Source organism: Ictalurus punctatus, chromosome 19 (genome assembly GCF_001660625.3).
Source record: "Ictalurus punctatus breed USDA103 chromosome 19, Coco_2.0, whole genome shotgun sequence".
NCBI lineage: Eukaryota > Metazoa > Chordata > Actinopteri > Siluriformes > Ictaluridae > Ictalurus > Ictalurus punctatus.
Genome location: NC_030434.2, coordinates 17,436,725 through 17,448,695, shown reverse-complemented (window position 1 = coordinate 17,448,695; position 11,971 = coordinate 17,436,725). Strand labels below are relative to the sequence as shown.

At 38.7% G+C, this 11,971-nt stretch overlaps 1 protein-coding gene across 3 annotated transcripts; it reads left to right on the top strand.

Moving 5' to 3' along the window:
• The first annotated feature begins 2,059 nt into the window (after positions 1-2,059).
• Positions 2,060-11,016, top strand: si:dkey-39a18.1 (uncharacterized protein LOC557637 homolog). Of its 3 annotated transcripts, none has more exons than XM_017493714.3 (6): positions 2,060-2,089; positions 2,690-2,755; positions 2,921-3,044; positions 5,662-5,864; positions 5,997-6,101; positions 7,169-11,016. In XM_017493714.3, exons 2-6 carry the CDS (start codon positions 2,709-2,711, stop codon positions 7,797-7,799), a joined length of 1,110 nt encoding a protein of 369 aa, XP_017349203.1. In that variant the 5' UTR covers positions 2,060-2,089; positions 2,690-2,708; the 3' UTR covers positions 7,800-11,016. The 3 variants fall into 3 exon arrangements, with proteins under 3 accessions (XP_017349203.1, XP_017349202.1, XP_053544075.1); XM_017493713.3 differs by having other exon boundaries at positions 2,066-2,203; XM_053688100.1 differs by having other exon boundaries at positions 2,066-2,755.
• Positions 11,017-11,971: the final 955 nt, after the last annotated feature.

Genomic DNA, 11,971 nt, shown 5'->3' with positions numbered 1-11,971 from the left:
GTACTGTGTGATTATCTGCAGGGTTGTGTTACAGCATGCATTCGCTGCACCCAGGCGAGTGATTCTTGCATTGCACCCGTGTGTGTTTGCATATCAGATTTTCCAGGTTGGTTTTAGTGAACTTGCTTTTAGCTTTAAATTCATGTTTCATGTCTGCTTTCTCACTCCACCCCCGTATTTCACAGGAAATTACCTAACGTATCTTTGTTACAGGTGATGAATGTAGGCTCGGTGCCCTGATTACCGGAATATAAATCTCCCGGTCTAGTAGGCTAAGAAATCGTCATTGTATGCTCCATGTGCTGGTGGTAAGGACATTCTTCAAGAAGAAATGTCACTAAAAATCACTTTCTGCTCACCTTTTGTCCCATTGTAGATATGATGGTGAAGTCATCTGATTAATATTTTTTGCGTAAATGACATCAGTGATGATACCAAGCGGAGCGTCGGGACACTGTGGAATCGATCATTTGTCAGCACATAACAACATAATCTTTGCTTTTTGATTGATTTTCAGAAATGTTCCAGCAGAGGGGAAGCAGTCCAACATCTGCATAAACCTCATTTCCATTGCAGCCGTGTGCGTCGATGTGCAGAATATACAGTGCCTGTAGAACACCTTAGGAAAAAAACTTCTTCATAATGAAACCCATACATTGACTGTGCTGGTGAAATACAAAAATACAAGCTGCCTATAGAATCGCAGGCATTCAAGAGAAGTTGAAATAAAAATAGACACGTTTCTGAATTTTTTTTTTTTTTTTTGGGGGGGGGTCTTCTATCAAAATACAATGGGGGAAAAAAAGTCAATTATATTATGCTATGCCTCATATACCACACAAACAATTGAAAATGCTGATCCTTTTTCAGTTGGGGAAAGAAAAATGCTGTATGATTTCTGTTCTGCATTGTCTTGAAGTTGCCTGCTATGTTTGTTTTCCCATAAACCTGAGTTAATGACATCTGCTTCCTCCCTGACCCCGGCACAAAACAAGCTTACTGCTGACCAGTTACACATTTCAAATATCCTGTCTGACGTCTTCGTTTGAGAAAGTTGCTCAGTAATGGAAAAAAAAGTCAAACTCAACTGAACCCGAGCACATTAACGTTAAATGTATGTGTGGGAATGAAAGGACAAGGTAATGATTGCTGTAGCTGGAATCAGCCCACGGGTGAACACAGCAGGAGAACATAACAAGCCGAAAGTTTAATCTGTGCACTTGCTTCCCTCTCACTTGATCACTGAAGAGGGTTTCCTGTCCACCTCGGCAGTACTTTTCCTCTTACTTAGAAAGGTGCATGTAATATGCCTCTAACCATTTTAAAGTCTAATTATGGTCGTATTTATTTATTTATTTATTTATTTATTTATTTATTTATTTATTAACAGTAGAGTATTAACATTTGTAGACAAAAGATAAATACTGAAGGTCTAAAATATGTACCTATGAGGATACCACCCCAGTGACGGGGAAAACTGCGAGCGTACTTATACACTCCAAAAGTATTGGAACAACAAGGCCAATTCTTTTGTTTCCGCTATACATTGAAGACATATGGGTTTGAGATCAAACATCGGTTTGGCTCGCCTGATTGATGCAGTTACTACAAGCAAGGGATATGCAACCAGATATCAAGTGTTATATACTTTCCAATACTTTTGCACACCAAAAACATTGGGTTGTCTGCCAACAAAGGTGTCGAGGTGTTTAACACGTCTAGATGTAAATATGAGGACATGAAAGCTGGAATTCAGATCTATCGTCTCATATTCATCTTATGATCTCGGACCCAAATATCTTCAATGTATAGTACAAACAAAAGGGGGAAAATGGCCTTGCAGTTCCAATACTTTCAGAGGGAACAGTATATGGTCCTCTAATGGTTTTAAAAGTGATCCTTCAGCAAACCAAGCTGTAAGGAGAACTAGTTTCTCAACAGCTCTGTATGGGGTCTGAGTCTAAGAAGCACCAGCCAATCAGAAGCCAGAGGTTTGGAGAGTAACTTGTCCTGTTATGCTAGAGCAGCCAGGGTAATGTACATTCTTCACCACAAAGAATCTTAGTGAAGACCGAGTCAGCCCATTCAGGTATAGTTTGTTTCAGTTACATGCTTTATTCAGCTTTTACACACAACCAAATTACTATTACTTGGATTTTTCTGTTGTATTTTGGGACTCTGAAACTTTGGGACTCGAGAAATGGTGAGAAAAGTTTTCTCCTGTTCTCTGTTGCTTTTAAAGCTTTCATTTTATTCTAAATTGAACGTGTACAGTCAGATGTGAGATTGAGTTAAAAAAAAAAAAAAAAAAGAATACATGAAAGGAAAGGGGGGGAGGGGAAGAGGCATATGGTGGTTTATTTCATGGTGGATTGTGCACTTGATTAATTTATCTTTGAGCACAGGATTCTCCTGGATCAGCAATGGGAAAATTATCACTATTGTGGCTCAAAAAAGTATTTTTTTTCCCCCCTCAGTGCACGCTTTGCTTTAATGCAGCAAAACACCAATTTATATGCTAATGCATTCCCATTACTAATGGAATTCTAGAAACCATGCTGGTTATAGAAATAGTGAAATCACTGCACAACAAAACCTCAACTTTAATTAAAAACTATTATTTATAAGATTGAAAGGCTTGGAATTATTGATTACACAACTAATTTTCTAAAATGTTTCTCATCTCGAGTTAATGTAAAGCGAAGAAAATGGGCATCACAGATAAACACACAATCATGGAAGAGCCTGCAAACTGGTAAGAGATAGTAGTAAACTTTTTATATGGCAATTCAGCTGTAAAACCTTAATAAACATAATTTGTGGTTTCAAATATGAATACTCTATGCAATTTCAAGCATCATTACTTTAAGGCAGTAGTCTAAAAAGTAGGAGTAATGTCTAACTTTTGCCTTGACACCAGGCCTACTGAGGTTCATTTCCATAAAACAAACCATCGTAGAATGAGAAGAAGTCAATCTCCATCCCGCGAGGTTTCTCCAGTACCGTCATACTTCTCTGAACCGGTTTCAATCCGAAAGCACAAGGTAACAGTTGAGAGGATTACAGCTGTATTATATTGTGACATGGACACTTTGGGACTGGCTACTTATTTATGATTAGGGATGTAATCAAATGTATTATTTGGAATGAACTAGGGGTGCAACTAACGATTAGTTTCATAATCGATTAGTTGGCCGATTATTATTATTTGGATTAATCGGATGGGGCGGGGCAAACTTTCAGTACCGTTTTTTTTTCCGTTTATTTAAAATAAAATCCACAAACTGTGTGTTACAAATATAAAATTCAGACTAAAACTTACCACAACTGTTTGTCCAAAACAGAAAAGAATCCAATACACACACACACCAGAATATATATTATAAATTTAGGACTGTAGTTTAATTCAGTGCTTTTTGTGCATCCATAAAATATAATACATAAATACTATAAAATAAATATTTTTATTATATTTTATAATATATATGTATATTTTATATATATATATATATATATATATATATATATATATATATATATATATATATATATATATATATATATATATATATATATTTATATATATATATTTATAGTATTTATGTATTATATTTTATGGATGTGCAAAAAGCACTGAATTAAACTACAGTCCTAAATTTATAATAAAATCTCACTTTCACTGCATCTTGTGGTTTGTTACTCGCTGTCTTTAGGAATATTATTTTACTTGTGTTTACTTTTGATCATAATGTTTTAGTGAGACATCAGAGATCTCACTCGCACTCCCACTCTGTATCAGCGTGTCTACACAGCACATGTGGAGCAACGCGGCCTCATTACTAATAGATCACTTCCATTATAATAAAGAACAGAAGTTACACTGATACAGCATATAATATCAATAAACTTAAATTAAACTAAACCTTTTAAGCAGCTTGCACCAGTTTCCCCTGCCCCTTACACACAGTGGAGAATTTTGGATACAAACATAAGTTTGTCCTCGTGCATCAGTTTGATTTCCACGGTGTTTAATGTAAAATGCACCACTGCCTTAGAGGACTTGGAGGTTACACACTTTCTTCCTCAGTCACTTGACGATTTCTCCTCCGTCAGGTTGGGAATAAAAGGGAACGCTGACAGAAAGTAAACTGAAGAAAGTCATTGTCTGTGATTCTATGTGTCTGTTAATGCTAACGTGCATATGACGTCATGCACAGTCGCCTAGGTAGCGGCTTATACTTCCAGTTCGTGTAAAAAAAACAACAACAAAAAAAAAACAACCCGCGAGTGTTATATTTGAAATGATTTTACCTTTCTAAAATTCACACACTAGACGGTAGAGTACACTGTACATAGTGTACAAAGCTTTAGTATTTACTCTCCGAGGCGTGTTTTCTGAACAGAAGTAACGTAATGATTAATTCTCCCAGATGCCGCACGCAGACCAAGATGCGTCATCTGACATCATCACGACGTACATTCAGTCAAAGCGCTCTTCGTATTCATGTGCGCCGAAGATGAGTACAGCTGAAAGGTCTCATTTACCAACAAAATGCACTGCGAGAGACAAACAATGTCATGCAATTGCAATTTCACTAATTCAAGTAGTTTTCCGGAACAAAAGCACAAACAACTCTGCAAATTGCATCGCAAATTTTTTGAGGGAAAAAAACGCATCAAAATTAAGCATTTTTGGCCGAATTATAAACTGGAGTGATGTAGCGGAGGTTGAGGAACTGCCAGAGTCATTCCCAGACCATGCTTACAGTACATTTCTACACCTTCCACTTTAAGCTACTCTCACTTTAGCTTTAAATCCAAATATTAATATTTAGAGCACTGAAAACACCACAGATACAGATGGTGGCATTGCTTTCCACCCCGCTACATATAATGCCTTATGCTAAACTGCTCTGTAGCTGAAAAGCTGATTAACTCATTCGCTGTCACTCGGATAGATTACTGTAACGCCGTTTTAGCCGGAGTTTCTAAATCCACAATCAATAAACTCCAATATGTACAAAACTCTGCTGCCAGGAGCCTGACTGGGACCAGGAAATACAATCATATTACTCCTGTTCTGGAGTCCTTGCACTGGCTCCTGGTCAGGTTCCGTGTCGATTTTAAAATTATGATGCTGACATACAAAGCATTACATGGCTTGGCTCCTCATTACTTATCTGCTTTATTAATTCCTTACACTCCCATATCGCAGACTGCGCTCGTCACAGTGTAATCTGTTAACTGTTCCACAAACCCGCTTAAAATCTATGGGTGACGGGGCTTTTTCTGTCTCTGCTCCTTCCTTTTGGAGCTCTCTTCCTCTTGAACTTAGGGAAGCTCAGACCTTAAAGGCATTTTAAAGCTCAACTCAAGACACACTTTTTTAAACTTGCATTTGACTGCTGATGTCTACTTTTATTATTACTATTATTATTGTTGTTCTTATTAACTTTTATAATTTTTTTCTGCGTTCTGCTTATTTCATGTACAGCTCTTTGAGAAGCTTCTTTAAAGGCGCTCTGAAATAAAGTTTTATTATTTTTATTATTATTATTTGAAAAATTAGATTCAGTCATACCCCGAAAACTCCTGAGCTGATCTTACAAAGTAGCGCTATAAAAATGTTGAATGTTGTGTCCGTGTTTGTCTAATCTGTAGGATGTAACCTGCAGACTGCCTCATCTCATTAAAGGAGCTCATCAGGATGAAGATGATGATGATGATGATGACATTCAGAGTTTAAAAAGCCTGCCCACGCTGATGAACACATTAGCCTCTGACCCTAAGGTTAACAGGTCACACACAGTCCGCAAAGGACAAGGCATCTCTGACTTGAGCCTTCCACTCCTCGTCACATCCAAGTAATGAAATAACACCATTAGAATATATGAAATAATTCCTAATAATGTCTGAACAAATAACTGAAGCATTCAAATGGTGCACCATATAAACTGTACCTGATGTGAAAATGAAACATTAACATATTTCTCTAGATGTACTCTTCTGGTAAAAGGTACTGGATATACTCGTGCCGAGGGCTTTCTCCCTGCCATCAAATCCACGGTTCTGGAGAGGCCACCATGCCGAGCTGGATGCAGGTAAAACACCCCTAAAGAGAGCTGTACTACAGAAGGCAATAAACTCTGAAACTACTGTTAGATAAAAGGCTACAATGTTCTCATTTATCCAAGAAAATACATTTCCTTCTTTCTTTTCACTCTGAAATATGCCCAGGTGTCACACACTCGATGCTTTTTGCTCTTGTTTTCTGTTGAACTTTACTTTGCAGTGAATAACTTGTTCATTAAATTCCACCGGTGCAATTTTGAAAGTGCACAGCCGATATCTTGCACAGCAGAATCACACAGAGCTATTTTCTGTTTATTGATGATTTAAAGGCTGGTTGGTCACACCAGCATATAAGTGAGTGCGTGAGAGAGAGAGTTACTTCAGAGTTTATCAGTCATAAAGTGCTCAGAAATTCAGAAATGCAAGGGGGAGAGAAATGTAGGTATAGCGAGAAGGTTGAACAAGGCAACATTAGACGCGCATACATATTTCCATAACTATCAGCTTCTGCAGCAGTGAGAGTAAATAAATTAAAATAAAATGAAGGAAATGTTTGGAGAGAAAGGGAACTAGCAAGGTGTGAGATGAAAGTGAAACCTAACATGACTTTATTTTCCTGAAAGGCAACCACTAACACACCAGTAACAGAAGCGTTTGCCAATCCCAGTGATCTGCTTGAGGAAAAAAAAAATCATTATTTTTATGCAAATTGAAATTGGGCCACTTTTGACTTACTGTGTCACATGCAGTAACAATCTTTATTTAGCAAAATGTATAAAATATAACTTCAGTAAGCTCTTTATCCTGGTCAGGATCATGGTAGAACCCAAAACCTATCCCAGTAACACTATACACGAGACAGGAATACACCAGTCCACAGTGCAACATGCATGCATTAACTCCTATGGACAATTCTGAGTAGCCAATCCACTTACTGGAGGGTAGAAAGAAAGGGGAGGAGTCGGAGGAAACACACATGGACATACAACTGAATCCAACTGAACTCTGGTTTCACTCAGTGTTTCATTTGCACCCTTTTTATGTGCACCCTTCACATCAAATTTTAATGCTGTCCTGTTTATTCTTGCTTTTGAAGGCCAGACAAAGTGGAAATGGGTTCAACTCAGCATCCTCGTCCAGTCGGTCATCCTCAGTATACACCTCTCAGTGAGAGCCGTCGTCCTGAAAAGACATGGAATATAAAAGCAAGCCGCCAGCACCTGCCTTCATTCTCCTCTAACGAAGTGTCCCTAGGTCCCCGAATCACATTCCATAGTCCAGTGGTACAGGGTGTCTACCCAATCACTGCTGACTTGATGAAAGAGAGCAGACACAATGCACAGGCTTGCCAGCCTCTGAGGCCTGTGCTGAAGAAAGGACAGGTGCTGAACAGAGGCACTCTTCACTGCCTTTTAGAGGAAAGCTACCTCCCCTGCTCAAATGATCCACATTTGCTCGAGCCATTTTCAGGCTTTGAGGAGCACCTTTGTCATCAGCTCCATCACTCCCCTTTGCCCTGCCGTTCAGCTCTGCCACACGTCAACTCCCATCACGTCTTCCAGCTAGAAACCATGCTACCGGTACCCCAGGGGATTTGCAGTTCCCTGATGCAGCGCACTGTGGAGCTATCCAACCCACAAGAGAAACAACTTCCCAGCATCACCATGACCCGTCCTACACCTTCCCCAAAACACCTACGCAACACTGAAAACAGGCATGTAGCTTGAGTGCAAATTTTGCCACTGGAAAATTACGACCTCTTTTTTTCTCTGCCCAGTGCTTCATACAGTCCCATCTGAAAGTATTGGAACGGCAAGGTCAATTCTTTTGTTTTTGCTATACACTAAAGGCATCTGGGTTTGAGATCAAAAGATGAATGAGACGATAGATTACAGTTCCAGCTTTCATTTCCTGATATTTACATGTAGATGTGTTAAACAACTTGGAGCATGGCAGCATTGGTGGCAGACCGTGCAATTTTTAAGTGAGCAAAAGTATAGGAACAGCTAGTCTTAACGTAAATAACACTTAATATTTGATCGCATATTCCTTTCTTGCAATAACTACATCGTCGGCAACCCACTGACATCTCCAAACTGTTGCGTTCTTCTTTCGTGAAGAAAACGACCCATTTACAGGTAGTTGATAGAAATAGGGTGTAACAGAACAGATAGCTATTTAGCTAGCATCTTAATGTCACCCACTAGATGCCATCATCAAATTGTTAGAAATTGTTCGCTCACTTTACACTGTAAGTCATATAATTAGTTGAATGGAGTCCACCTGTCATTTCATCTCAATATGCTGTTTCTGGAAGGTCCTAGAGTTTGTTAATAAAATATCTAAAGTAACAGTATCATGAAGATTAAGGTGCTATCAAAAAAAAGTCTGGGACAAAGTTCTGGAAAAGTATCAATCGGGTTTCGGTTATGAAATGTATCCCAACCTATGATGCTCCCATGGAGGACCATTACATCCATTATTTAAAAAAATGGAAAGAATTTGGCAGTACCATTGGTAGTTCAGTGGTTAAGGCATTGCACTTCTGACCAGATGAGGTCATGAGTTCAAATCCCAGCACCACCAAGCTTCCACTGTTTGGCCCTTGAGCAAGGCCCTTAACCATCAACTGCTCAGTTGTGAAAATGAGATATGTAAGTCCTTTTGGATAAGGGCGTCTGCCAAATGCCGTAAATGTACCATTTCTCTGCCTATAGTGTCCACCAAAAGTCAGAGATAGTTATATAAGGACCTTGGAGCAAACACTGCAGGCTGTAACATTCCAAAATATGGAAAAGTTCAGTAGGGGTGGATACTTATGCCAGCCATTGTACGTCAATTTCATTGTACATCATTTTCATCAAACCATTCAGTGGGCCACTGGGTCCCTGTGCCCACTCTCTGCTCTGCATACAATCTAGAAGAGCCACTATTTCACTGGTAAATAATGCTGTCTTCTTTCTCAACAGTGGGCATAATTGCCCATGGTTTTATTTTACAATTTCTCTTTTCTACATTAGCTATGTAGGGGAAGATCTTGTAAAACAAATAAAACATAATTAAGTGACTGAATCCACAGTTGCATTAAAACTGCTCATACAAATTCCACCTACTTGCCTGGTGCTACAAAGAGCCACGCGGGACAGTGTTTAATCTACCTCTGGGAACTGAGACAGAAGTGACAAATATCATTACAGCAGTGAAGAGCACTCAGCAGAGAGAGAACCAGCCTGGGAGAGAGAACACAAAGTTTCTGGCTCAGAACTCAGAGCTGTCACATAATTATACAATTCCTTCCATTTTTAATCCAGCCCCAGGGGATCTTTCTGTATGGGGCCATGTCTGTATTTCAGGCGGATAGGGACAAGATGCTTAGAGGGAACATTTACAGTGGCATGCATAACTAACCCCCCTTTTCCCTACACCCTCCAACCCCCCCATACCCCCTTGAACTTTTTTACATCTTGTAGTGTTACAACCTGGTACTGAAATAGATTAAATTCAGATTATATATCATGCACATACACAAAATATCCCATAGTATTAAAATGGTGGGAAAAACCTGTGAAGTTTGCCAAGAGGTCAAGGCTAACGCTCAACATAATGCTACCAGCAGCATGCTTCACTGTGGGAATGGTGTTCTCATTGTGATGAGCAATGTTGGATTTCTGCCAAATGTAACACTTTGTATCAAGGACAAAAAATTTTCATTTTGGTCTCATCAGACTTGAGCATCAAGAGAGCATTTTTCCACAGTTGCTTTGTCTCCTGTTTTTTCTGTCAAACTTCTAACAGAATTTCACATCCTCTCCTATAAAGCTCGGGTTTGTGAGTTGTTTGGTAAACAGCTTTTCCCATGTGAGTTGGGGATCTCTACAGTTCCCATGACCTCTTGCTTGCTAATCCCACTTTACCCAGTCCCTGACTTTTGGTGGATGTTAATAATGGATTTAACGGTGTGCTGTTTGATGTTCAAAGTGTAGGATTTTTATATATGACTAATCCATGATAGATGCTTTCCACAATTTTGTCTTGATAGCTTCTAGGTCTTCATAATGATCTGAGCTGTCATCATTTTAGAATCTTCAGCCCCAGGAGGTCCTTACGTATCAGCCATGTCTGTTTAGGATGTGGAAGGGAGTCAATAAGAGACAACAGGATGTGTAGGAAGGGGATCTATTTTATACCATGACCTGCATCTATCAAGGCGTTGAGCATTCAGGGCCTTCACCCATTGCAGCGAAGATTCTTTATCAGTGTCACTAAAAAGACTGTAATTATTTTTCCTCTTCTTTCTCTGAGTAAAATCAATGTAGACTGCTGAGTCAGACACAATGCCCCGTGAGAGGCTCTCAATCAGGACCCTTTGTTCTATTGAGTTCTGCATACAGTGTATAGTTGTTAACTACTTGTAATACTTTCTGACCAAGGCTTTATAAGGAGCCTAGTGCTAACTTTTAAACAAGCTGGTGTCTTGAGAAAAATAGAAATGCCAGTGATGGCTAGTTTTAGATATGACTGCTTGTGCCTCTGGCGAGTAAAGCAAGACGTCCTACACAAGGAAGTGTGTTACCAAAGAATCATAAAATGGGGTTTGATGGTTTGTTTTGTTAGTTTACATCTTGAAAATATGACAATTTCTTGAACCAGTTCTATTTTGTTTTTGACATTTTGCTCTACGAGTAAATAAAAAGTCGAAAAAAATATTTTTATTCTGTTTACATCTAACTGGACATGAACATAACTTTTGTGGTTTGACTCTGTCCACTGCATTTGCATTTCAAGTGCAGTTTCAACTTTTATATCCATGTTTGGAGATGCATTTTAGCCTTTTCTATATAGTTTCCTCACTGTCCGATTACTGTCATGCTGCACAACATACCCAACAATGTGTTTAGTGGTCAAATGTGTTATAAAGGGAAAAAAAAGCATTACTCTCATCAAGTCAAGGCTGGTCATGATATTAATTGTGAGGGCTGATAAAGTTTTTGAATAACTTGCCACTAATATTATGAAATTTTGAGTCTTGTAGTATAGGCATAAAACTAAAACTGTGCACACACACAGGAACACACCCATTGGCAGTCAGATACCATTGTCATTGCCATATTTAAGTCAAGAGTTTCAGTTGTGTAATCATGCCATCTCTGTACTGAAAAGAAAGAGCAGTAAATAAACAAGCTGCACTTGCAAGAAACCATGCAAAATGTCCAGTTCTGCCATGGGTCGCTTCATGAAAGTTGTACTTTGACTTCCTCCTCTGAAAGCATTTAGAAAAACCATCCACCTCATTCCTAGTTATTACACCCACTACTGCAGTGGTCACCAACCCTGTTCCTGGAGATCTACCTTCCTGAAGAGTTTAGCTCCAACCATAATTGTGCCCACCTGACTGTCTAATCATTGCTTTAAGAAGCTCTTGATCAACTAAAGCAGGTGTATTAGATTTTGTTTGAAGAAACCTGCAGAAAGGTAGATCTCCAGGAACAGGGTTGGTGATCACTGCACTATTGTATTGCATTATTAATTTATTAATATTAATTGTATATCACGTGCACCTTCTCAGTAACTACTGATGATGTTATTTATGTTTCAGCAAAGCAGGCTTAAACAAATTAGTCCCAATGCACACAAAATCTAGGGATCGTTGCACTCTATGTATTCATCCAACATGACCGTAAACAATAAGCTGTGTGAATCTACAGTCTGGCTAGATAGAAATCCGCTTCAGCTTCTACTTCACACCATTCTGTGTATTTTGCTCATGGCTGTTTGTGATGCTATTGTTCTTTGTTCCACAAAAAAAACAAATTTTTCTGTTGTAAAAATCTTTTTATTTTTTTATTTTTTTTTACAGCAAATAAGACAATGTGAATGCCAAAATTTGAGCCTTATTTCC